General features: G+C 48.8%; 2 protein-coding genes across 2 annotated transcripts in view; one reads left to right on the top strand and one right to left on the bottom strand.

Annotated features, from left to right (window-relative positions):
• The window catches only part of Hadha (hydroxyacyl-CoA dehydrogenase/3-ketoacyl-CoA thiolase/enoyl-CoA hydratase (trifunctional protein), alpha subunit), a 49,925-nt gene extending 31,862 nt beyond the window's left edge, over positions 1–18,063 (top strand). Inside the window, exons 10-20 of the mRNA XM_005400422.2 lie at positions 1,066–1,122; positions 3,651–3,760; positions 6,781–6,915; positions 8,970–9,141; positions 11,402–11,488; positions 13,879–14,019; positions 14,845–14,913; positions 15,613–15,808; positions 16,660–16,774; positions 17,330–17,475; positions 17,560–18,063. Coding sequence (XP_005400479.1) covers positions 1,066–1,122; positions 3,651–3,760; positions 6,781–6,915; positions 8,970–9,141; positions 11,402–11,488; positions 13,879–14,019; positions 14,845–14,913; positions 15,613–15,808; positions 16,660–16,774; positions 17,330–17,475; positions 17,560–17,705 — 1,374 coding nt within the window. The 3' untranslated portion in view covers positions 17,706–18,063. The remainder of the gene's footprint in view (positions 1–1,065; positions 1,123–3,650; positions 3,761–6,780; positions 6,916–8,969; positions 9,142–11,401; positions 11,489–13,878; positions 14,020–14,844; positions 14,914–15,612; positions 15,809–16,659; positions 16,775–17,329; positions 17,476–17,559) is intronic.
• Positions 18,064–19,814: 1,751 nt separating this feature from the next.
• The window catches only part of Gareml (GRB2 associated, regulator of MAPK1-like), an 11,280-nt gene continuing 7,464 nt past the window's right edge, over positions 19,815–23,630 (bottom strand). The window contains exons 4-6 of the mRNA XM_013522568.1: positions 23,426–23,628; positions 22,434–22,597; positions 19,815–21,943 (exon numbers count right to left, since the gene is read on the bottom strand). Of these exons, the coding sequence (XP_013378022.1) occupies positions 20,956–21,943; positions 22,434–22,597; positions 23,426–23,628 (1,355 nt within the window). The 3' untranslated portion in view covers positions 19,815–20,955. The remainder of the gene's footprint in view (positions 21,944–22,433; positions 22,598–23,425; positions 23,629–23,630) is intronic.

The raw sequence follows: 23,630 nt of genomic DNA, 5'->3' as shown, positions 1-23,630 counted from the left end.
GAGATTAGCTATCCCCTCGTGGTAATGTAAACAGCAATGTAAGAGACACAAAGCAGCATAAGATTAATGCCAGGTTACTAGGACAGGAAAATGCTAAGAGGACAGAGAAGGGAGCCAGTGTGATCAGGAAGAGCCTCCTGGGGGACTTGAGCCCCCAAAGTGTATAGGGAGTGGGTGAAGAGAAAGCGGTGTGGCAGGATAGGCATTCTGGGCAGTTATGGAAGCTCCAACGTATGAGGTTCCTCAAGGAGCATTTAAAGAGACCAACTTCTATGAATAGTGAATAGTGAATCGGTCTGTAGAAAAACAGATGAAAGCTAGGGTGTGGAAGGCTGGCAATAATGAATTGACGGATTTCCCTTTGTCCTGTAGAGACTATAGACATCCATTCCCATGGAAGTGCGTAAAAACGGAAAGAGAAACAAAAGTAGAGCAGTGAATTAGCCAGCACTATTAATAACTTAGCTTGAAGTTTGAGTAACTGAGATATGACAGTCAAAGTGTAAGGGCAGCAAGAAACTTGCCAAAGAGATTAAGAGTTAAGTTTAGATGGCCTGAGAGTAGATATCACAGGAAGTTACAATAATAGTAGTTGAGACAGAGAAGTTAAATTAAGAATGTAAATTTTTTTGTCATTTCCATAATGATGATTGAGTTTGGGATTGTTTGTCTTTTATACTTGTCTTTGTACCTAGGGTAGCACTTATCCTGGGCCAAAATTGAATTTCATAGAGTTGATTAATGTGATAAACTAGGATCATGCCTCTGAGGAAGAAAGCGTAGAGAAAAATGGGCTGAAAGTGGAAGCTGAGGGTCTGCCTGTCTCTGGAAAAGGAAGGGAGCTGGATGTGTCATGTACATAAGCCTTCTCTCTCCTTCTACCTCTGCTTCATGCTGGGTGCAGAGACGAAAAGTTCAGTTTCCTAGAGCAGCCAGGCACCCAGTCCTCATCTCTTTTTTGACTGACTCTTTGAAGTCTAACAGTGCTGGTCATTTCATTCAGCGTTAGTGGTACATCTCACCAAGCTATTCCAACACTAAACAAGTGCTTGCCGTGTTTTTTAGGCAGTAAAGACTGGAATCGAACAAGGGAGTGATGCTGGTTATCTTGCTGAGTCACAGGTACGGTTATTTCCTTCCAATTTTTTATTACAGATTACAAGGTAGTTAAAGATCTAATATTCTGTGTAATGCTGAAAAAAATAAGAAAAATATCCAAAACCTGGTAAAAGTTTTTTTCTTCCAGTTATGATTAATCTCTGGGAACAGGAGCTCACTTTTTGTGGTGAGGTTGAAACTAGAAAGAACAGGAGGAGAGTTTGGATTCTTTCAGAGTGAACCATTTGGACAGTTTTGTTCTCCACTCGAGAGCTGATTTTGTTGTGATAAAATGAACATCTTGGTAGGAAAGTTTTTTACATGAAATATTGAAGCCTAGCCTCTTTTTAGTGAATTAGAAAATGAAATGTCTCCTACTCAAAGACAAAGACAGGAGGGATTTGAGAACCAGTCTCACCCCTTGCACTTTTCTAACAAGTTGGCGACATTGCACATTTAGCTAGTTTGGGTTGTTTTTTAAGTTTTAACCAGTCTCTGAAAAATTCAGTAATAGGATAATAGAACAAAAAGGGTCTAAGGAGCTCAGGACAGATTCCAGACAACTATTTCTAGTACTAGATTGTTCCTTAAGCATTTCTGATCTTTTAAAAAATCATAACATATATACATGTACATATTTACAGACACACTGAAGCTTGCAGTTGACAAAGCAGTAATTGCCCTCACTGTGCACTGTCCTCAGTGTTTTCTGTGTAAGTTGGATCCACAGGTTCTGCATCCAAAGATTCAACCAACTAAAGACCAAAAAGTCTTAGACGGAGGCTGGGGTATAGCTCAGTTGCAGGGGACTTTTTGAGTTTGTACTAGACCCTGGCTTCAAACCCCAGAAGAAAAATGTTCAGAGGAAAAAAATATCACACCTATACTGCGTATGTACAGACTTTTTTCATGTTGTTATTCTCTAAACAGTACAGTGCAACAACTAAATTTATGGCATTAGATTTAAAATGTACAGAAAGACAAGCAAATATATTTTATCTAACTTGAGCATTTGTGGATTTTGGTGTCATCAGGGGTCCCTGAAACTAGTCAGTCTTCCATGGATACAAAGAGGTTACTCTGTTCTACTTCTTTTAAATACAGTGTTTATCATATCCCACTAAATTCATGACCACTGATGGATCTTTAACCACAATTTGAAAATCACAGGTGTATTGGAATAAAACATGCTATAGTAAAATTAAAGCATTGATTCTGTGGAACCTTATTTCAGATTCTACTAGGGCATGAGAGGAACTTTATTGAAAGGATTCCTCCTTTGGTTTGGGTCTTGGTTTTAGTTTTGGTTTTTTGAGACAGGGTCTCACTATGTAGTTCCAGCAGACCTTGAACTCACTGTAGTGTAGACTGGCCTTGAACTCACAATGACCCTCTTGCCTCAGCCTTCCAAGTGCTGGGATTACAGGTGTGCACCACCATGCCCAGCATTTCTTGGAAATACTATTTGTAACATGCAATCTTACTAGTACATTGTAATAATATTAATAGTAATTTTCATAGTGTTCTCATCTGATCCCCACAGCAATACCATAAAAGAGATATTGGTTTTCCTACTTTAAGGATGAAGAAATCTTTGCAGTAGGGAGATAACAGAATCAAGATTCAAACCTAGACTCTAGATCTTACGCAGTTAACCACAAAGTTGAGACTCAATCTCCATAAGTGTCGGGATACTTTTTAAAGTGGTAGTAATCTGTGGGGGCCAGGTTTGGTGGCTCATGCCTATAATCCTAGCACTCGGGAGGCTGAGGCAGGAGGATCACTACGAGTTCAAGGGCAGCCTAGACTACAAAGTGAGCGCAAGGCCAGCCTGAACTGCATAGTGAGACCCTGTCTCAAAAAGATCAGGAAAAAAAAAAAAAAGATATTCTGTGGGTACCCTGCTACAGTGGAAAAAGAACTGGTGTTAAAAGTCTGCCTGGGTTCACACTGCATTTCTGATGCTTTGAGGCAGTCTGACTTAGAGCACAGTCCCATATCATCTCTGGGCCTCTTCTTTCCTGTCTTTAATCCACAGGGGTGGTGGAGACAGTCACAAAGGCCCATTTCAGCCTCAAAACTCCAGTTCTATGACAGAAGTTCCCACTCCTGCTGTAAAGAACTCAGGAGTTTGGTTGCATATGTACAAAGCCTTTTTCCAAAGCAGTGTTCTTAAAGAACTCTAGATAAGAGTAGTAAGGAAGTGACGCATCAGCAGAAGATAGATTTCGGCAGCCTAGGGACTTGGCTGAGACCGTTGGGACTTTTGAGGAACTAAGGCGCTGTATGCTTTACCCTTGCTCTTCAGAGAAAAGTGAACCAGAGGAAACCACATCACCTAAACCAGTAATGACGAACCTTTTAGAGACGATACCACAAAGTCCCAACACTGCCTTAGCCCTGAATACTGAGGTTTTCGTTTAGAAAAAACAACTCACACAATAACACTTTTTGTCTTAAAAGAAAAACACAATAACATGCGTGCCACAGGTTCACCACCCCTGACCTAGACCAGGAAGCTCTACCTTTTCTCATTTTCCTTTACTTTTCAGAAATTTGGAGAGCTTGCAATGACCAAAGAATCAAAGGCCTTGATGGGACTGTATCATGGCCAAGTCCTGTGCAAGAAAAATAAATTTGGAACTCCTCAGAAGGAAGTTAAGTAAGTTAAACTCTATGTGGGAATCCCTCATGAGTTTTATTATGTGCAGAGCTTACAGACTGCTTTGAAGAGCTCCAGAAGCAGATTTCTGCCTCCTGTGTCCCGATCACAATAGAGGCTTTCCTCCTACCAGAACATTTGGTTGTGAAAGTTCTGCCTTTGCTAAGTTTTCTCTGGGTCTTCCAGGTGACTCCTGTAGAGCTTTCTTGTCACATACTGCTGTCCTCCAGAAGTCTGGGTTAGGTCCTTCTTCCTAAAAGAACCACATGCACTTCACACTGTCCAGTGGTCTTCTCTCTCCCTCAACCTAAAATGCCATCTCTAGGAACCTGCCTTTCTCCCTCATTAAAAACCAGAAAGCCTCATTGTAATTGGTAAAGTCTTGTGCTTTTTCCAGCTTACACCCTAAGCAGTGGAGACTGTACTTGGCTTGTTGTGTTGGAAGCCTGTCTCAGTGTTCTGTTGCCTGAAAGCACTGCAGCTTCTCAAGTTCACTGATGCCCCGAAACTCTCCTTCAGCTCAGTACTTCCAACCTGGGCGATGTTGCTGCCTCCAGCGGACATCTGAGAACACTTTTGGTTGTCACAAGTAGGGAGGAAGGGTTGCTCCTGGCATCTAATATTAGTGGCCAGGGATGCTGCCAAGCCCACAGTGCACAAGGCAGCCCCCTAACAAAAATTTTCAAGTCCAAAGAATCAGTAGTGCTGAAGTTGAAAAACCCTGCACTAGCTGAGTTACTGGTGAAGGACTGAAGAAAAGCAGCTAACAGTATTGCTGTCCGTGTCCTCTCATCTTTAATGAGATTACAAGCGAAGATAGATTAGATGCATAAGAACATGGGGCGAGACAGATCAGATTGTAGCCAGGAGGGCTGATTTCCAAATAGAGTCTGAAAGACAACCTTAACGCCTTCCCCAGCCCTGAGCATGGGTGCCAGTGAGGCCCAGCTGGAGTCTGTTCCACTTAACATTGACAGTCCCTTGCATTTGATGGGAAGATACAGTAACGATGGCCGCCTAAACTTAATCTCTTCATTCTTTCTCCAAGGACCAAACAGATTAACAAGGAAAGCAAAGCCCTATTCGCCAGGCAGAGCATGAACAGAAGTCAGAGAACCATGGCTGATTTCTAAGAGGGGACTTTATTGTAACAAGAAGGAAAGGAAGCAAGAAACAAGAGTATTAAAAGTATTGCAGAATTTCACATCCTAAGCCCCATGACCTCCACCCCACCTCATCTTTTCTCTCCCATCCCTCCTTGTACACAAAGAATGTTGTCAGTTCCGTCACTTTGCAGCAGAAGGTACTCTTAGATGAAGAAACCCGGTTTGCCACGTTAGCCTGCTCCTCCTGACTACATGCAGGTTTCCTGTTATGTGCAGATGGTGTACAGAACCACCTGGAGAAATTGGTACTGTGCAGCAAATGCACAAAGAGGGAGGGGCAGCATCCATTAAAGCAAATAAGAAAAGAACCAAAGCACTGTGACTTAGGAAATCCTCCCCGAGAGCCACCACAGTGCAGAAGAACCTGCAACATTTCGTTAAGCATTTGCGGTTAAGACAAAAATCACTTCAAATCAGAAATTCAAAAACTCAGAACTAAATAGAAAAGAAACAAGATGGAGTAAGAGTTGACCTGACTTGGGGAAGAAATTAAAGAAAAGGCAGCTGATAAACATTTGTATTATTACGAAGCTGCCCTTGAGAGATGCTCTTGGGACTTGAAGTTAGGTTGCCTTTTTAGGATTTGAGTATGATTTTCAAACATAAGAATCAGAATGATTAGAAATAAAACTTTATCCCTCGAGAGCTCTGATGTAGGTCTACAGTGCTGTAAACCTGGGCTTCCAAGGCCTTGGCTCTAAACCATATCCCCAGCCTTTAGGGGCGCAGGGTAAGACATGGTCTTGCTATGTAGTTCAAGACTGTCTTTGAACTCGCTGTATAGCCTGGCCTCAAACTTGCACAGTTCTTCTGCTTCAGCCTCCGGAGTGCTGGGATTATAGGTGTGTGCTATCATACCTGGGTATTTTCTTTATTTTTGAGACAGGCTCTCACTAGGCCGTTAACTAGCTCAACCTGAGCTCAAATTTGTGATCCTCTGCTTCAGTCTCCCAGATGACTGGAGGAAGTAATGCTGTAAAATTCCTTTTACTTATTTATTAAATAGTATATTGTTCCAGACCTATTGAGAACTAAAATGAACAATCACATGTGATCTCTGGTCCTCAGAAAGCTTAGAATTTGAGAAGACAGCAAAGGTGTAGATGAAGCCATTGCAAAATACCATGGGGTAAATCAAGTGGCCCCGAGAAGTTGGGTGAAAAAAGCAAGGATGTGCATGAGTGGAGGCACCGGAGAGAGAGGGAGGCCTGGAGCAGAGTCCAGCAAGAAGAGTTCTGAGCTAGTGCAGATGTGGGGTGATAGAGGCCTGGGTTTGTGCCAAGGAAAAGTCAGTAGAAAATGTACAGTCACTAACAAATAATTAACAGGTAAGAAGAGAAGTTAATCTGGAAGTTAGCTTTTATTTAGAAAACAATACACGTATTGACTTAAGCTTAAATTTGATTGATTTTGTTTTCATGATCTCCAGGCACAGCTGAAAATTAGTATCGTTCTGTCTTCATGGGAAGAGCAGTTCTTTTAGACACAATGGATTTTGGCATTCAACTTCAAAATCAATCATCTAAGCACATGGTGGTACATGCCTGTAATCCCACCTACTCGGGGTGCTGAGGCAGGAAGATCCCAAGTTCAAGGCCAACCTGAGCAATTAACAAGAGCTCACCTCACAATAAAAGGGACAGGATGTAGCGCATAGGTAGAGGACTTGCCTCACACGCACAGGGTTCAGTCCCCAGTACTGAAAACAAAATTGTTAGTGCTAAATTTGTATAGCTAAAGATTATGTGAAGCACCTCATAGTTGATTCACTGGATGATAACTTGGGCAACCTCCCACTTTTATTGAAATGAGTAAAAATTGTTTACCAAAATCATTTCCTCTTTTTCCTGTCAGACAACTGGCCATTCTCGGGGCAGGGCTGATGGGAGCTGGCATCGCGCAGGTCTCTGTGGATAAGGGACTGAAGACCCTGCTTAAAGATGTTACGGTAGCCGGGCTGGGCCGGGGACAGCAGCAAGTGTTCAAAGGGTAGGCCCGCTGTCTGTTTTTTTGTTTTGAGTTTTGTGGGGGTCATGGTTTGGTTGTGTGCATACATGTGCGTATTTGTTGTTATTTTTGTTTTCTTACCATTGTAGGTTCTTTTTTCTAGAAATGGTAATCCTTTTCTTCACTTCATTTTGTTATAGCTTTCATTGACCTTTTTTTCTTTTTTTGAGATAAGTTTTTGCTATGCAGTTCAGGTTGGCATTAAGCTCATGTTGTAGTCCAGCCTGGCCTCAAACTTGGCAGCAATCCTCCTGCCTCAGCCTCCCAAGTGCTGGGATTACAGTCATGTGCCACCACACCAAGCCTCATGGATTTTTAACATTATTGGAGTCTGTAGTCTTTGAGTGCAGAAGGGGAAACCTTTTCTAATAGACTCTTTGTTTTTTTGTTTTGTGTTGTTTTCTTAGTAGATACTTTAAATACCATTTGTTTTACACTTTTGGTATCAGACTGGAAAGTCTTGGGTCTGTGGACTTTGCTGCACTTTGCAGTAACTGCGGTGTTGCTCCCTGCATCAGCAGGTCCCTCTCTCTTGAAACGGCTGAGGTTGGGGCAGGAGGGAATGTGAGGTAACTGCAGGGTCAAGGCCCGGCCAGGATCAGGATTCTTGGGCCTTGTGTTTCCTGACTGGCATGACAAAGCAAGTCATTTCCTGGTGAGCCCATAACGCTTGAGGGTTTGCAGTGTCTCCATCCTACCTGTTCATTGATAAAGGGGACTATCTTCCTCTCCTGCCACGCCTGGGCTTTCACTGCACACACGCTGCCAGTTTTGCAGAGGGAAAATAGAGCAGCAGCTTGGCCAGACTGGGGCTGGTAGCAGCACAGCCTTTTGCTCAAACGTGATGGATGAGCTGGCTCCCCATAGACTATCCTGCTCATGCCTTTATTTCTTAAATGGATTATACAGCATAAGCACATTGTAATCGCTCGTCCGCAGAGGAGCCCATATTGCTAACCGGGACCTGACAGGCCAGTCATGTCGGCAGATGACTGCAAGATAAAAAGAAGTTACAGTAAAAGGTCTGACCCATAAGCCACAGAAATGGCATAGGCTACATAAGGCAGCACCATTGCTATAAAACAAACCAGTGTCCTAAAGGACACATTTGGGAGGCTGAGACAGGAGTGAGTTCCAGGCCATCCTGGGCTACCTAGTGAGTTCAAGGCCAGCCTGAGTTACAGAGCCAGGCCCTGTCTCAAAAAAAGAAAAACAGGAGCAACTAATAGTTTTGTACTCGGACAAGTCTCTTGTCTGCTGACTGCTGTTGTGGTTATCAGAAACCAAAAGCTTCAAACCCCCTTTTAAGACCTGAATTGGGTACTTCTTTGACTCATTTGGCTAAGGAAATCATTGAATGGAGTTCAGCTTCATAATTCCTTCAGAGGAAAACTCCAGGTTATTTATTCTGAGAGTATAGTCAGATTGATCCTAAGAGAGCCTGGTTTCCTTAGCCATCAACAGCACTCCGTTACTGAGTAGCAGGAGTCTCTCTTAGCTCCCTGTGGGAAGGGAGAAAGCAGAAGTTAATATTTGATATGATCAGTGCAGTGTGCTACTAGGTGCTGAGTGGGAAGTGGCTGGAGAATATGAGAAACAGTTTGGTCTCTGCCCTCCACAGACTACAGGTAGAGAACGACATAGTGATACATAAGCAAGGAGAATGCCAGTGGTGGAGGGCGCGCTTGGGCTATTTCCCTGTGAGGGGGAGAATTAGCAGAACTGCTGTTCTTCTGTTTTATATTCTTGTATTATTTAATACCATGGTAAAGGGAGGTGTTTTATAAGGGATACAGTTTATGTAAGTTTGGCGTTTAAAGGCATTTTGTAGAGGAAAGCACGTGCGCTTGGAAATTAACCTCTCTTTGAATGTTACTCCCCTCCCTTAACTATTTGTCTTCAAGCCCTTTGGGCCCTTTTTGAGCAGCTCAGCCCCCTCAAACTAGGGTGGTATAATAATCACAGAGCTAATGAGGAACACACAGTGGCACTAAGTGCTAGTGTCCCCCTCTTCTGACTAGAAATGTTTTTTCTAGATTGAACGACAAAGTGAAGAAGAAAGCTATAACATCATTTGAAAGGGACTCTTTCTTCAGCAACTTGATTGGGCAACTCGATTACCAGGATTTTGAAAAGTCTGACATGGTGATTGAAGCTGTTTTTGAGGACCTTAGTATTAAGCACAAAGTGCTCAAGGAAGTAGAAGCGGTAAGGAGCCTGTTGTGCTTAACGCCCAGTGGATCAAGTGGAGGACATTAAGATGGTTTTTTTTTTTTTTTAAAGAGCAACAGGAAAATCATGATTCTTTGCATAGGATTGTTCTTTTCCAAACAAAGGGGTTTATTAACATGTTGTGTTGCTGGGAGTCAAACCCAAGGCCTCAAGCATGTTAGCCCAACACTCTACCACTGAGCTACATGTACTCTGTACATTTTAAAGGTCAAATCTAAACCCTAAAGGAAATTAAGTGGTTTATTAACCTAAACCCAGGGTCCATTATCCTTATTCATGTGGGAGATCAGGCACCCAAACATAAGTGTAACCTCATGGAATACAGCCAGATGCCTTGAGATTTTTTTGAGTGGCCGCACTTGTAACCAAAATTCTTCGGGTCTGTGCAGCAAAGAACATATGGGGGGAGATGGTTTCTCCAGGCAGGATTTGCCTGCTTGTTCATGGAAATGCACTCTGGCCCTGCTCCCAAATGCTCTCCATAGCTAGCTCCTGAGATAGGATGACGTGAACAAATCAAGTATTTTAAGTGTGCAGTATAAAGAGCGAGCCAAGGAAAGGAGCAGTGGCAGTCATCCAGGCATGGGGCAGGACCACTGCTAAACAGACCCTTTTGGCTAAAGAGAATGTGGCTAGGAAGTGGTACGGGTGGAGTGCTACTGACTCAGCAGCACCCTGGTGTCTGCAGCAGCTGTGGTGAAGGTGGCAGTACTCTGAAGATGCCCTTCCATATGGGGAGAGTTTCTGCCCTTCACAAATCTAAAGCTATAGAGGTTAGAAATTAAACCCAAGAAGCTCCGTCAGGGAGGAAGTACAGTCATGGGACACACATTCCAAAAATCAAAGTATAGTGCTAGATTCAGCTGAGGGAGAAAATTCAGAAGAGCTGGGTACATTTGTTTCCCGTCTGTGCCAGAGGGTCTTGCACCTTTTAGACTCAGGTGATGGATGTCTCCAGGTCTTGGAGGACACTGCCAGGTCAGGGAAAGGGACATGCTCCCCACAACTGAGGTGAGAGCTCTTACAAACTAGGACATGGTATTTGCTCTTGGAAAATCTGGATTTGGGAATGTCACAATGGATACTTTTGGCAGTTAGGAAGGGGTCCAGGAAAAGAAAAAGAGGGACTGAATCAAATCAAGAGAAGTATAGACTACAAACAAGTCAAGATAGTAGTTACAGCAGAACATAAAGGTTAAGGGAGTGACGAGGTGGTACAGAAAACCTGGAAGGTAGAGAAGAGGAGAAGACCATGGCCTGTAGGAGAGCATGTAGTATGTAGAGGGAAAGGAGCTGGGGAAAGTAACAGGTGGATGTGAGGTAGGAGGTGTCACAGACCTTCAGACTTGAGTCAGGTCCAAAGAAGAACAAGAGTTAACACCCATCCCAGGTCTTGAAACTTGATTCAGAGCCATCTTTTCAGTGTTTATTTACCCATTGCTGAGACAGTCTTTAGGTCAGGATTAAGTGACTTTATGAAAGACCATACATATTAAACTTCCCATTGCTGGACAAAATACCTGACATCCACAGCTTAAAGAAAGAGAGGTTTATTTCAGCTCACAGCGTCAGTGGTTTCAGTCCATGGTCAGCTACTCCCCAGGCAGAAATGGTATGGTAGAAAGGCCTGGCCGAGGTAAGCTTCTCACATGATGGCAGCCAGGAAGCACAGAGAGGAATGAGAGCCGGTGTCAAGAATACAGCCATAGTCATGCCCACAGGGACCCGCCTCTGACCAGGCCATTCATCTACTGCACATTCACCTACCGAATTCCTCCATGGGTGAGCCCACTGATGAGTACAGTGCCCTCCTGATCTAGTCACTTTCCAAGCTTACTAGATTTTATGGGGACATTTAAGATGTAAACCATAGAAGCGGAAGGGAAGGGGAGGTAAAAAGGACTGAGATGTGATTTGTGTATGTACCAATACACTGTGGTGAGTATACTGTATTCACTGTGGATCACAAACATACACTAAAAAAAAAATTGTTTTAAAGTTCTAACAATAAGACCATAGCTAGCGGAAGGCTGAATGGGAAAGAGAACAAGGGCAACACATCCCCCAACTCAGAGCCCCCAGGTGACCAGTAAGTGTCTGGCTGAGTGGCAGCTGCCGGCTGAGCAGTTGTGGGTGAGAGGCTGGGCTGGGCCCAGGTGTCACTCACTAGCTTTGCTGTGGACTCTGTCATATCTCCCAGACCTATGTGACATTCTTAAATGCTTCTGCCCTGCAGGTGATTCCAGATCACTGTGTCTTTGCCAGTAATACTTCTGCTCTCCCCATCAAGGAAATTGCTGCTGTCAGCAAAAGACCTGAGAAGGTAAACTCCGAGCATAGGGAAAAAACCTGAAATATTTTACGCTGCAGGCTGAGTAAGGCTTACAACATGAGCAGAAGGGCCAGCGTGGATTGCGAAGTGGGTGAGGCAATTCCCAGACACTAGGCCCAGGAAAGCTAAGACCGTCACCAGTGTATGACACAGGAATAAGTGAAGTACAGCTGAAATATGCGGCTCTCGGTGATTTGCATCCCCAGTGGGTATTATTTTTCAAGTTCAGACTATAAAAATCTTCCTTTATCCTACAGTCAGGCATTGAAGGATAGGCCCTAAATAAATACAGAGCAGAGTCTAGTGACTGTTCAGGACAGGTCCGGTTACAACTCCAGGTGGAAGAAGGGAGGGTCGAGGTGAATGGGGCTGTGTCTGCCTGTGGGTTTTCTTAGACCACAGGGGGCCAGCACAGAAGCACTTCCAGAGAGCATCTGGGATGAGGCCGAGAAAGTTACCTTTGTCCAACCATAATGATTAAAGGGAGGTTCAGTCATTCAAAGAAAAATACCATACCTCAGGTCTCAAGAGGATTACTTACTGCCTCAGCTAGTAGGAATCAGCCAGAGGTGGGCAGGAAATACAGAAGGCCTTTAACACAGTTACGTATCTCACTACTGAGTGGCTCTGAACCCCTGGTGGTACGCGCATGACTGTCCCATCAGGCTGCATGAGAGTCCCATCCAGTGGTACGATGGGATAGCCATGCATGTATCCTCAGTGGTTCAAGTCACAGGGAACATGTTAAGCAGCTGAAATTACCAGTGCAAAGTCTGCGTACCAAAAGCAAAAGTCTCTCCTCCTACTCAGAGCTTTGCTAGTGCAGGACCATCCAGCAGGGCTGAGAGGATGCGGACCCTGATGCAGCAGGCTCGGGAGGGCAGGAGAAAACTCAGATGCAGAAGTGACAGCCAGCAGTCACACTGATACTCGGCTTCTGAGGGAAGACACCAAAAAAGTATGAAAGCTGTTTATACACTTTGCAGTGGACAGTCTGGACATGGAGCAGCTCTGTAGCATTTAAAGTCAGTACAGAGAAGAGCCAGACACAGTTGTACACTCCCATAACTCCAGCATTCACTCAAGAGGCTGAGGCAGGAAGATCATGAGTTTGAGGACACCCTGGACTACACAGTGAGACATGTCTCAAAAAAAAAAAAAAAAATCAGTACAGGAGAGTCCATGACTGTTCATTTGATCTGACTCTTCCCTGTGCAATGGAGCAAGCCATGTGCTTTGCAGTCCAAGTCTTCGGGGTACCTGAGATAGTGTTGGTTTTTTGTTTCTGTTTGTGATACTAGGGATTGAACTCAGGAACCTGTGCATGCTAGGGAAATTCTCTACCACTGAGCTATATACCCAACCCCTGAGATAACTTTTGTCTCCTGCTTGTCTTATGTCATTCATATTCCAAGTAAGGCCACAGGTGCACAGGTAGCGGATGAGCCATCTCCACTCTCTTGCCAGCATCATTCCTGGAACACAGGACCTTCAGTGCTACAGTGGGAAAGTTCCAGCAGTCCAGGATAAGTGGTCACCTTTGGCACAACTTTCTGAGTGATCTGAACATATTTTGCCTACAGTAGTGATTGTGGGGGTGTATAAACATTGTCAGAACTACTAACCAGAACACATAAAGGTCCATGCCTTTTATTCTGTGTAAGCTGTATGTCAGTGAAGGCTGAGTCCTTTTGCCCAGGGTGACCAAGTGTCAGTCAGGTCCTAATAATTTAGACATAAGTAGAACAGTTCAGGGGTTAGAAGCTTTGGGGCTGATAAATTTGTATAACACTCAGTTGATCTATATGTTACACAGTTGTAAATGGTCTGAGGTCCATAGGTCTAACATCCCGATGCAATCATACGCAATGCTAATGCCGATGGTCTGAGCACTGCACTATGGAATCATTGGTTTAATGATTCTGAAGTGCATTTGACTATTGAGAGATGTTATTTAAGTCTCCTCCCGGAGCCCTATCTGTGCAAAGGCAAATACATGTCTGACAGTCCTGTATATTAACCAACTTCTGTCTCTTGCCAAAAAAGTGGATCCTCTCACCTAAACCATCAGCATCAGTACTATGAGTGGAACCTTCATTCATCCTTCTCCAATAAATGCAGTGTGGCCTTTGGCTGTGGCTTTGGCAGTGACTCTTGGTAGGGTCAAGATCCTCAGAAGCAGCGGGAAAAGGAGGACCCAGTAAGCTTGCCCTGAACATGCTGAACTTTCCATCAGAGACCCACAGAACCAAACCACCAGACTCAGCAGTCTCCCTCTGCCACAGCCACCTCTCTCCCCACTGTTTTCCTAGCAGAAAAGGGAGGTGTACACTTTCCTCCTCAGCATTCATAAATCTCTTGGCTTTCGGCTCCTTTGCCAGGTGATTGGCATGCACTACTTCTCTCCTGTGGACAAGATGCAGCTGCTGGAGATCATCACAACTGAGAAAACGAGTCAAGACACAACTGCTTCTGTTGTAGCAGTTGGTCTCAAGCAGGGCAAGGTCATCATTGTGGTTAAGGTAAGGAGCTGTGAAACAGTGGCACATTCCCAAAAGTTCCTAGTACCTCTAGACTTACTTTGTTTGTTTGTTTTTTGTTTTTTGGTGTTTTTTTGGTTTTTTTCTGGTACCAGGAATTGAACTCACGACCTTGCGCTTGCCAGGGAGGCGCTTATGCCGCTGAGCTAAATCCCCAGCCCCCCTCTAGACTTACTTATTTCTATTCTGGGGCAAATGTCCCAGCTTCGTCTCTTGGTGGTCTCCACAAGGGACAGGTAGGAGTAGGAGTCTCTGGGTTCTCCTAGCCATGCAGGACCTTAAAGGCATCCAGAAAACTGCTCTGCCAGACTACCTGACACTGCTTCCACTGTGGTTTAATATCAAGGATTCTGATGGAGGTTTTATGTTTTGCTTTTTGTTTGGGGTTATTTGAGACAGCCTTGCTTTATATTCCAAGCTGGGCTTGAACTCATAATATAGCCCTCAAACTCACGGCGATCCTCCTGCCTCAACTCCTAAGTGCTAGGATACCCCACAACACCCAGCTTCTGATTGAGATTTTAAATCACCTCTAATTTGAAATAATGAGCTGCGCATTGTGGCACATACCTGTGATCCCAGCACTCTGGAAGGCTGAAGTAGGAGGATCACAAGTTTGAGCCCAGTCTGAGCAATGTGAAACCCTGTCTCAACAGAAAAAAATAAGCTGAGTAGGAAGGCCCTGGGTTCAGTCCCAGCTATCACCAAAAAACCAAAAATTAAAAACAAAATGACGTCTGGGAAAGGGATTTCAGACACAGGTCATTTTAGCCAAAGGGAGCAGTGAGCTCATCTCTCTCTCGGCAGGATGGACCTGGCTTCTACACCACCAGATGTCTTGCGCCCATGATGTCTGAAGTCATACGGATCCTGCAGGTGCGGAGTGCTCCGTGGAGGGCTTCAGACCTCTCCCGCTCCTCCACTCAGTCCTCCAAACTGAAGATGTCCACATGAGGGTCAGGCCTCCTCCACATGCACGACTCCTGCCTCTTCCCAGTAGGGCCTTTGGTGCGCGCCTCTCCCGCATGGCAGTGGGGAATGACAAGGCAGAGGCTGCACTAAACGGGCTCCCTGTGCTTCCCCTTCCTGCTTGGCCAGTGCCCTCCCGAAACGCTCGTGCCCGCTGCTTCTGCCTTCCCTCTGGGCAGGGACCTGCTTGGTCAGACACACACAGCCCACCCGTGGCTGGCTAGGTCATTCCTTTCAGGACAAGAGGGGTGTCCTTTCAGCTGTGCTCTTAACTCAGACCTGGCTGCAGCCCTGCTCCTTAGCAGTAGTGACATCTCTCCCTCCAGTCGTGGTGCTGTCTGTCAGCCACAGTATCTCCTTAGTACTGAGATTGTACACATGAAGAAAGTGGGTAATTTGTTCATCTCTAAACTTCTTTAAGGTGTTACGGAATTTCCACCTGTGCTTCCCTGAGTGAAACAGCACCCATCCCAAGCCTGGCTTGGTAGCACTGGGAAGAGAAGTGGGTTTTGCACTAGGCTGTGTCTGGGGCTAGGATGGGGAGCCTTACGGTGAGCAAATCTGAAGTGGCCTTACCCTGAGGCCCCTGCTTCACTTGCTGTCCAGGAAGGAGTGGACCCTAAGAAGCTGGATTCCCTGACCACAGGCTTTGGCTTTCCTGTGGGTGCTGCCACCCTGACAGATGAAGTTGGAGTGGATGTAGCGCAGCACGTGGCAGAAGATCTAGGCAAAGCCTTTGGGGAGCGGTTTGGAGGTGGAAATGTTGAACTGCTGAAACAGATGGTGGCCAAGGGCTTCCTGGGTGAGTAGCCACAAGGATACCTGACCAGCACAGTTAGTTACAAAGCTCTGAGTCGCTTCCGGCAGCTAGAGAGCTACAAAGGCCCAGAACCAATCACAGGGCACTTCAAAAATGATTTTATGAGGAACTCCTCTTACATTATGCATATAGATTACAGGCAAAAGGCAAGGATCTGGTCTTTGGGGTCTCTGCCACTACCAGGCCCAAGTTCTGTCAGGTGGACAAACACACCTGCCCAGAGCCTGTTTTGTATCTGTGGAAGTAACAGCAAAGTCACCACTTAGCATGACTTTGCTGCTTAGAGAGAACTCTAAAGCTGGCACAGGGCTTCATAGGAACAAAGCCCTTGCTTATGCCCTCAGCTTTGTAGGCACCAAGGTGAGAGGAGGCCACTCCTGGGGAGGGCCCTGCTGCTGCAGCCACCCCTGGCATAATCCTAAGCCCCACCTGGGCCTGGTGTTGCGTATCTGGATACTTAAACTCCCCTAAGTGGCCTTTCCATCCAAATACAGATTGCCAAGCTCCAGAAAGCGTGTATGCGTGTGTATGTGTGTGTGTGTGTGTGTGTGTGTGTGTGTGTTTTGTATTTGAGACAGGGTGTTGCTAAGCTTCCCAGGCTGGGATCAAATTCACAATCCTCCTGCCTCAGCCTCCCAGAGGGCTGGGTGTAGAGGGTGTCGCCATGTCCGGCTTCTGCCAGGTCTTCTAATGACAACTAAATTGCTAGATTTGGCTAACACCCCTAAACTCGAATTCAGAGAAGAGACTAGAGCCTCACAACAGGCCAGCAGAGATGAGAATTCTTGGCCAGGAATAAAGAGCAATAGTAACACTACCTCCTCTTCTTTTAGGTCGCAAATCTGGGAAGGGCTTTTACATCTACCAGGAAGGTTCAAAGAATAAGAATTTGAACTCTGACATGGATAGTATTTTTGCAAGTCTGAAGCTGCCTGCTAAGCCTGAGGTGTAAGTCAATTTGAGTGATGAATGGCATGGAAATGGATGTTTCTCTACAAGCCCAAAGCTCCCTCGCCCCTCTCTATTCCCTTTGTGGTCACCTGAACAGAGAGAACGCCCTGAAACTGGCACAGGGCTTCACAGGGGCAAAGCCCTTGCTTATGCCCTCAGCTCTGTAGGCACCAAGGTGAGAGGAGGCCACACCTGGGGAAGGCCCTGCTGCTCCAGCCACCCCGGCACAGTCCCAGAGAGCAGCTAGGACAGATTATCCCAGCCCCCTTTATCCTCCCAGCTCTGTCATTTTTGAGCACCTGACCATTGCTGGTGGAAGGAACACCGATTAGCCCCTCTGCGAGGCCCTGCTGCAGGCACTGAGTTTCCTGTCCGGCCAAGTGACAGCCCTGTCCACAGGCACAGCGGTCCTCCTGGGCTGAGTCCTCCGCACAGTGGGCGGCGCAGTCTTGACTGGTCAAGCAGCTCCCACATCCACCCACACTTCTCCCCTGCACCCCATCCTGCCTGCCTCCCCGTGTCCTCTGGCTAAGTTGTCCTTCCTGTGTGCAGCTCCTCTGACGAAGACATCCAGTACCGCGTGGTGACACGATTTGTGAACGAGGCAGTCATGTGCCTGCAGGAAGGCATCCTGGCCACCCCTGAGGAGGGAGACATCGGAGCGGTCTTTGGGCTCGGCTTCCCCCCCTGTCTCGGAGGTGGGTCTGCAGGTTGAGGAATTGGCTCTGGCCTGGCACTCTTCCTGTCTCCTTTAACTGACAATGACCTGTTTTTCCACTTAGGCCCCTTCCGCTTCGTGGATTTGTACGGTGCCCAGAAAATTGTGGACCGGCTCCGGAAGTACGAGGCTGTCTACGGAAAACAGTTCACCCCATGCCAGCTGCTCCTCGACCATGCTAACAGCCCCAGCAAGAAGTTCTACCAGTGACCAGACTGCGCCCTGCCCCGTCAGCACTAACCCAGCTGCCCCCAGCACTGGTTGATTCTCCAGCGCTGTGTGAAGTATCGGGAAGCAGAAGGAGACCATGTCTGGCCTTGGCTTGCTTCTCCATTCAAGTGCCTTCAGCTCTGATCACTTCCTCCTGGTGAAGTGTGGCTGAATTAGGGTTTGTACTTCACGCTGGAAGGTGAACCCACTGTGCTCTTTTGTAAGCCCTGAGGCCCACTGCAGCAGCTAAGAGCCATCTGCAGCCATCTCTGTTCCTGCTGGAGGACAGTGGGGGTGAGGGCATTTCTGTACCCAGCCAAACACAGGATAACAATAAAAAACAGACTCTCGGCCTCTGCTGGCTTAGTCCATTTTCTTCTGTCCTTACCCTCTGATTTAAACCCCTCCTTCAGAAAGTGAACAGAAATAAAGCCCTATGCCTTAAAAGTAGGATTGTGCTGGGAGAGTCCTAGGCAGCAGCAGAGGAACTGGTGCCAGAAAGCAGGGCCTTGGGTGCCTATGGCTGCTTGCACCTGATGCCTAAATGCTGCTCAGAGCAGCACGCTGACTCAGTTACCAAGAACAGGAGAAATCAATGAAGTGTGCGCCAGGATGCCAAAGGCACTTCTTTCTCCACTCTACTTTATGCTTGTACCCATTCATTTTCTTGGGGTGCTTTATGCATGTTAGAGTGAAGCAGCGGAGATGTCGTTTCCCTGTCGCTCCCTGCAGGAGCTCTGCACCTGTTCCTGAGCATGCAAGGCGCAGGCTGCATGCACAGTGGTGAGGGGCACAGTGAGGCCAGCACAAGGGGTGCCAGTCCGCCCAGCCCCACGCCCTCCCGGCCCTGGCCCCTGGTGTGCAGAGTTCTCACACTTGCGCTCAGCAGCAGTAGTGCCCACGAGGTAAACAGCATTGGCTCCTAACTGGGTCTGGCAGCAGGATCCACATTGAGTCATTGAGTGCATGTGGAATCCTAATTCAAGTCCCACCACTCTCTGCATTCTAAACTACTACCGATGACTGCTGCCTCTACCCACTTGCAAGCATTTCCCTAGACCCAGCTCCCACAGGGACTGGCTGGCAGAGAATAGCTCTAGTGCCACTAAACACGCAGCTGCTTGCAAGGAACCAGACCCTAACATGGAATCTGAGTTGGGGTTTTCAAAACAACCAGAGGGGAGGCAGAGAAGTCACTCCTTGCACCAAGCTATGAACAGGTTCATATGGCAGGAGGAGGGCGGGGGGGGGCAGGGGGATTCCGAGAGTGTCAGGCATTCTACAAGGCAGGAAGGTAAACTTGGTATCAGCTGATGCCTGACCTCTGCCATCTGGGTCTTCCCATTCAGCAACAGCAGATACATGTAAATTACACTAGAACATTAGCGGGAGTTGTGGAGGGCTCTTGAGGGGCCAGTGAGGGGCTCATAGAAGAGAGAGTGGGGGCTGCCTTTAGGGACACTGGGTTGCACCACATACACACCTTCCCAAAGCCCCCTCCTGCCCAGAAGCGTACACGCTGCTGATCCTCTCGGGCTTCCAAGAGAAAAAAGCAGCCAACCCCCAGAATTCCTCTTGCACGATCTTCGGTGGTCTAGCATTTATTTCACTAGTTCTTGAGGATTCGATAAGCCAACTGTGAGAAAACCACATGTCTCAGCATCACAGTTTTTGTGCTCTACTCTGACTTCCCTCCCTCAGCTGGGGCAGGAATAAGGGCAGGGCACCAGCATGGCTTAGCTACTTGTAAGAAAAGATAGGAAATAAATATCTAGGCAGACTAGATAAGGCAAAAGAGAGGGCTGCCCCCCTCTGGGCCTGACACCAATGGGCATGAGCAGTGTGGCTCTAGTTGGGAGCTTGTAGACAATGACCAGAGTACTAGATGCTAACCAGGTCACCATGCTCAAGATTGAAGGACACTTGCCAGGCATGGTAGCACACACCTGTAGTCCCAGCTCCTTGGGAAGATGAGGCAGAAGGATCGTAAGTTTGAAGCAGCCTGGACAATTTAACAATTCTGTCTCAAAATAGAAAATCTAAAAAGGGCTGGGCAGGGGCTGGGGATTTAGCTCAGCGGCAAAAGCACCTGCCTGGCATGCGCAAGGCCATGAGTTCGGTTCTCGGTACCGGAGAAAAACCAAAAAAAAAAATAAAAAGGGCTGGGCAGGGATGCAGTTCAATGGTACAGCATTTGTCTGGCATGCATGAGGCCCTGGGGTCAATCCCCAGTATTACCATAGAAAAAAAAGATTGAAAGGCACAAAGATCTCTGACGCATGTCAGCAGCACAGCACTGAGCTCCAGGAGTGAAAGGCAGTGTCTCCCAAGCCACACGCTGCCGTCTGTCCCAACTATGCCCCATGCTAGTGACAGAAAACCAGGGAAGAACACCAAGTGCTCAGAACCAAATGCTGGGGGCAAGAGATGATGGGAATGGGGGTGATTAACCCCTACTTGTTTTGGGGACTGGGGAGCAACTATCCTAAGTCCAGCTGCTCTCCGTGCAGTCAGGAGACTGAGTCCCACCTGACAGGACAGACAGCTAAGAGCTAGGGCACTAGAGGTGGCCACGGACCTTCTGCCTCCCTAACCAGAGAGGTCGGCAGCAAAGCTGGACGACTCCAAAGTCATCGCCCACGAAACGGGGCCCAGAGATGCAGCCTCTGAGGTGCCGAGCACAACTCAGTACTTAAATCACCCATGCTCAGGGCCAGGCACCTCCAACATGGAGCACAGAGGGAAGGAGAGGCACCCCAGCAACAAGAAGACGCGCCCAGCTGCGGCAGCTGTAGGACAAAGCCCACAGAGCACAAAGAGAGGGGCACTTGAGAATCTGTGCTTGAAATACGGGCCATTTTCTTCCCATGTCTCTCATTTGAATCTACAGGATTATCTGCTGCAAAAGGACTGTCAAAGGGCAGGGAAGGTGATCCAATACTGTGAAAGCCACCGTCTCCTACACACACACACACACACACACACACTCACTCATAACCCAGAATCACAGCAAAAGCCTCACCACGCCAAGTTCACAGCAGTGCCTCCACCCTCCCGACATACTCTGCGCAAAGACAGGATGTCCCCTGCAGCGTCTGGTGTGTCTCCCCTGGATCACTGAGTGGCTACTGACTGACAGGGTCCTGGCAGAGATTCTCCCCACAGGCAGGACCCACCCCTCCAGGAATACAGTTCCCAAAGACCCAGAGCCCCGTGCCAGCACTCAGCAGTGCAGCCCCAAGCTGGCAGCTCAGATCTTGGGCCGCCAGCCCTTGATGAACTGCATGATCTTCTTGACCTGCAGCTTGGTGAGGTGGAAGTCGTCTGCCAGGATGTCCTCGCTGAGCTGCACAAAGATGCTCCCATCGATGCGCTCTCGGGCAAAGAAGCTCACCACGTCCTCAGACAGCCCAATGAAGCGCAGGCTTCGGGAAACTTCCTCCAGGGACAGCGCGGATAGGTCCGCAGGGGGCTGCCAGGAGGAGGCGTCCCTGGGACTGGCAAGAGGTCCTTCCAGGCGCCCTTGGCTGAGAAAGAGTCGAGTTCCTCCTGCCTCGGACCCCTGCAGAGCAGCTGGTGAGAGTGGGGTGGGCACCTGCCTTGACACCAAACCTTCGGCCTCAAAAGCCTTGGGGGGGCCAAGTGGCGAAAGGCGGGGTCCAGGCCCAGGTGCCCCCACAGCTCTGGGTTCCTGGCAGCGCAGCAGCCCAGGCTCCGGTGAGCTGCTCTGACCCAGCTCAAAGGGATCCAAGGGCTCCAAGGCCGGTTCCTGCCACTCGGAAGATGCTGGTGAGGCCGGCGGACCAGCAGAATAGGCCCGTCCTGGTGAGGCTGGTCCAGGGGAATGTGCCGGGCTGGAGGTAGCCAGGGAGCCCGAAGTGGTTGTGGGCCCAGAGGAGGCTGCAGGAGGGCCTGAGGGGTAGGCAGGCCCAGAGAAAGGGTTGAGAGCCCCCAGGGGAGCAAATCGTTTCTGAGGGTGAGAGGGCTTCAACAGAGGAGAGCAGCCGTGGTAGGTCTTGACCAGGGTGTCACCCCCCAAGAGGGAGGTGGTTCGACCACTCAGGGGCTCTGTGAGGGCCCGTAAGGCCTGGCTGGGCTGCGTGGTTGTTGAGGGCAGGGGTCCTGGGGGTAGGCGGCTAGAAGACTCGCCCACCTTGCAGTCTCCCCAAGTACAAGGGTAGCAATACAGGGAATAGGCATCTGGTGATGGGGAGCCACTGCCACTGCGGGAACCCGCCCTGTTGACAGAGACAGACAACAGGACAGATAAGCAGAGCAAGAAGGCACGTCCACAGGTCACACACACAAGACAGCGCGCGCTCCACAGCCCCCCAGGTCAGAAGCCTCCACTCTGACCCCGGCAACCCTGGTGACACGCCAGCCCCCGAAGCCTCAGTCCTTCCAAGCTTGCTCTGGTCCTCCTTCCAGCACCACGTCACCCCGGCCAGAAAACACAGCTGGGAAGGATTCAACTCAATTACATAAAAATGGAAAACAGCAAGAAGCACTCTCTCCTGCATGGGAGTCCAGTCAGAGGGACTGGGTGCCAGGCTCCCACCCTGTCCCCATCACTTAGGGAGGAAACACTGAGGCAGGAAGGCACGGGGCAGCCCCAGGCCCCAGGCCCTGCTCAGCTGCTGCCTGTGGCACAGGGGCCCCGCACCCTCCGAACCTGCAGGCCAGACACCCCTCAGTGCAACTGAGAACCAAGGGGAGGGAGGGACTCACCCGTCCTGGAGGCCGGAGGAGTAGTAGGACAGGCTGGAGCTGGGCGAGAGGACAGGCTGCAGCTTGGGGAAGCGGGGCGGCACAGGGGGGCTGCCCGCCAGCCGGCCACTGCCACCCCGGGGAGGCACAGGGGGCGCATTGAGCAGGCGGCACTCCTCCTTCACCTGCAGGAAGACGGTCATGACTCCTGGTCCCCAGGCGGGGACTCCCTTACCCCCATTCGCAGCTGGCCGAGGGGTGTCTGGACTGGGCACTTTGGCCGCCTTTACCAAGAATCTGCCCGCCCCCTCCAGCCTAGCTCATCCACCCACACTCTGCTCACAACACGCTGTCTCCTAGTGCTCTCCAAATTCAGGAATGGAAGCAGATGCCAAACCAGATAAGCAGACACCTTCCTTTCTGGAGGAAAAGGAGAGTAAACAGAAGAAAACGGAGAATGGGGACAAAGGGAAGGAACGCGACCTGACATCCGGATCCCTTAGGTCAACTACCCCAAATGGTCTCCGCGTGGTGCCGGCAGGGTCATGAGCAGGGGGAAGGTTCTGTGGACAAATGCTGGCGAGACTGCGTTAGAGAAAGTCTCCCCACGCGCAGGGCCACTCGGGCCTTCGGCACGACCGCCTCCGGGGGCGGGTGAGAAGGGCCGGCTGGGAGCCGCATGTCCCCGACTCACTCTACCACGAGCCTTCTCCTCACTGCCCAGTGCGAAGGGGGATTCCCTTCTGTGGAATCTTCCGGGTAACACTGTTCTAGGCTCACCCCAATCTCTGAGGCTGGGACCTGCAGGCATCTTCGTCCCCACAACACTCCATGCCACCGCCCCTGGCATCTTCCCACAAATACCCCTGCCTCTTTGGCTCTTTTCCTTCTCTCCCTCCCCGCTCCTCTGCCACCCTCTCACCCAAAGACTGAGGCTCTTGGGTCCCCTTGAAAAGCTGGGCAACCCACTCCGGACACCGTAGGCGCTCAGCGGAGGGCGCTCGCTCACTCACCGCCTCGGACTTGGGAGGGACGGGAGGCGGCGGCGCCTCGGGCTCGCGACGCGGTGGGGCCCCGAAGGAGATGAGGTCGGGGCCCGGGGCCGGCAGGGCGAGGCCCTCAGGGGCCTGGTGCGCCCAGAGCTCCTCGTAGGGGATCTCGGGCGCTCCCGCCCAATCGGGGCTCACGTACTCCTGGTCGCCGTCCCCAGGGGGCGCG

This window comes from Chinchilla lanigera, unplaced genomic scaffold (assembly GCF_000276665.1).
Source record: "Chinchilla lanigera isolate Chin_1 unplaced genomic scaffold, ChiLan1.0 scaffold00068, whole genome shotgun sequence".
Taxonomy (NCBI): domain Eukaryota; kingdom Metazoa; phylum Chordata; class Mammalia; order Rodentia; family Chinchillidae; genus Chinchilla; species Chinchilla lanigera.
This window is presented reverse-complemented; position numbering and strand designations above follow the sequence as displayed.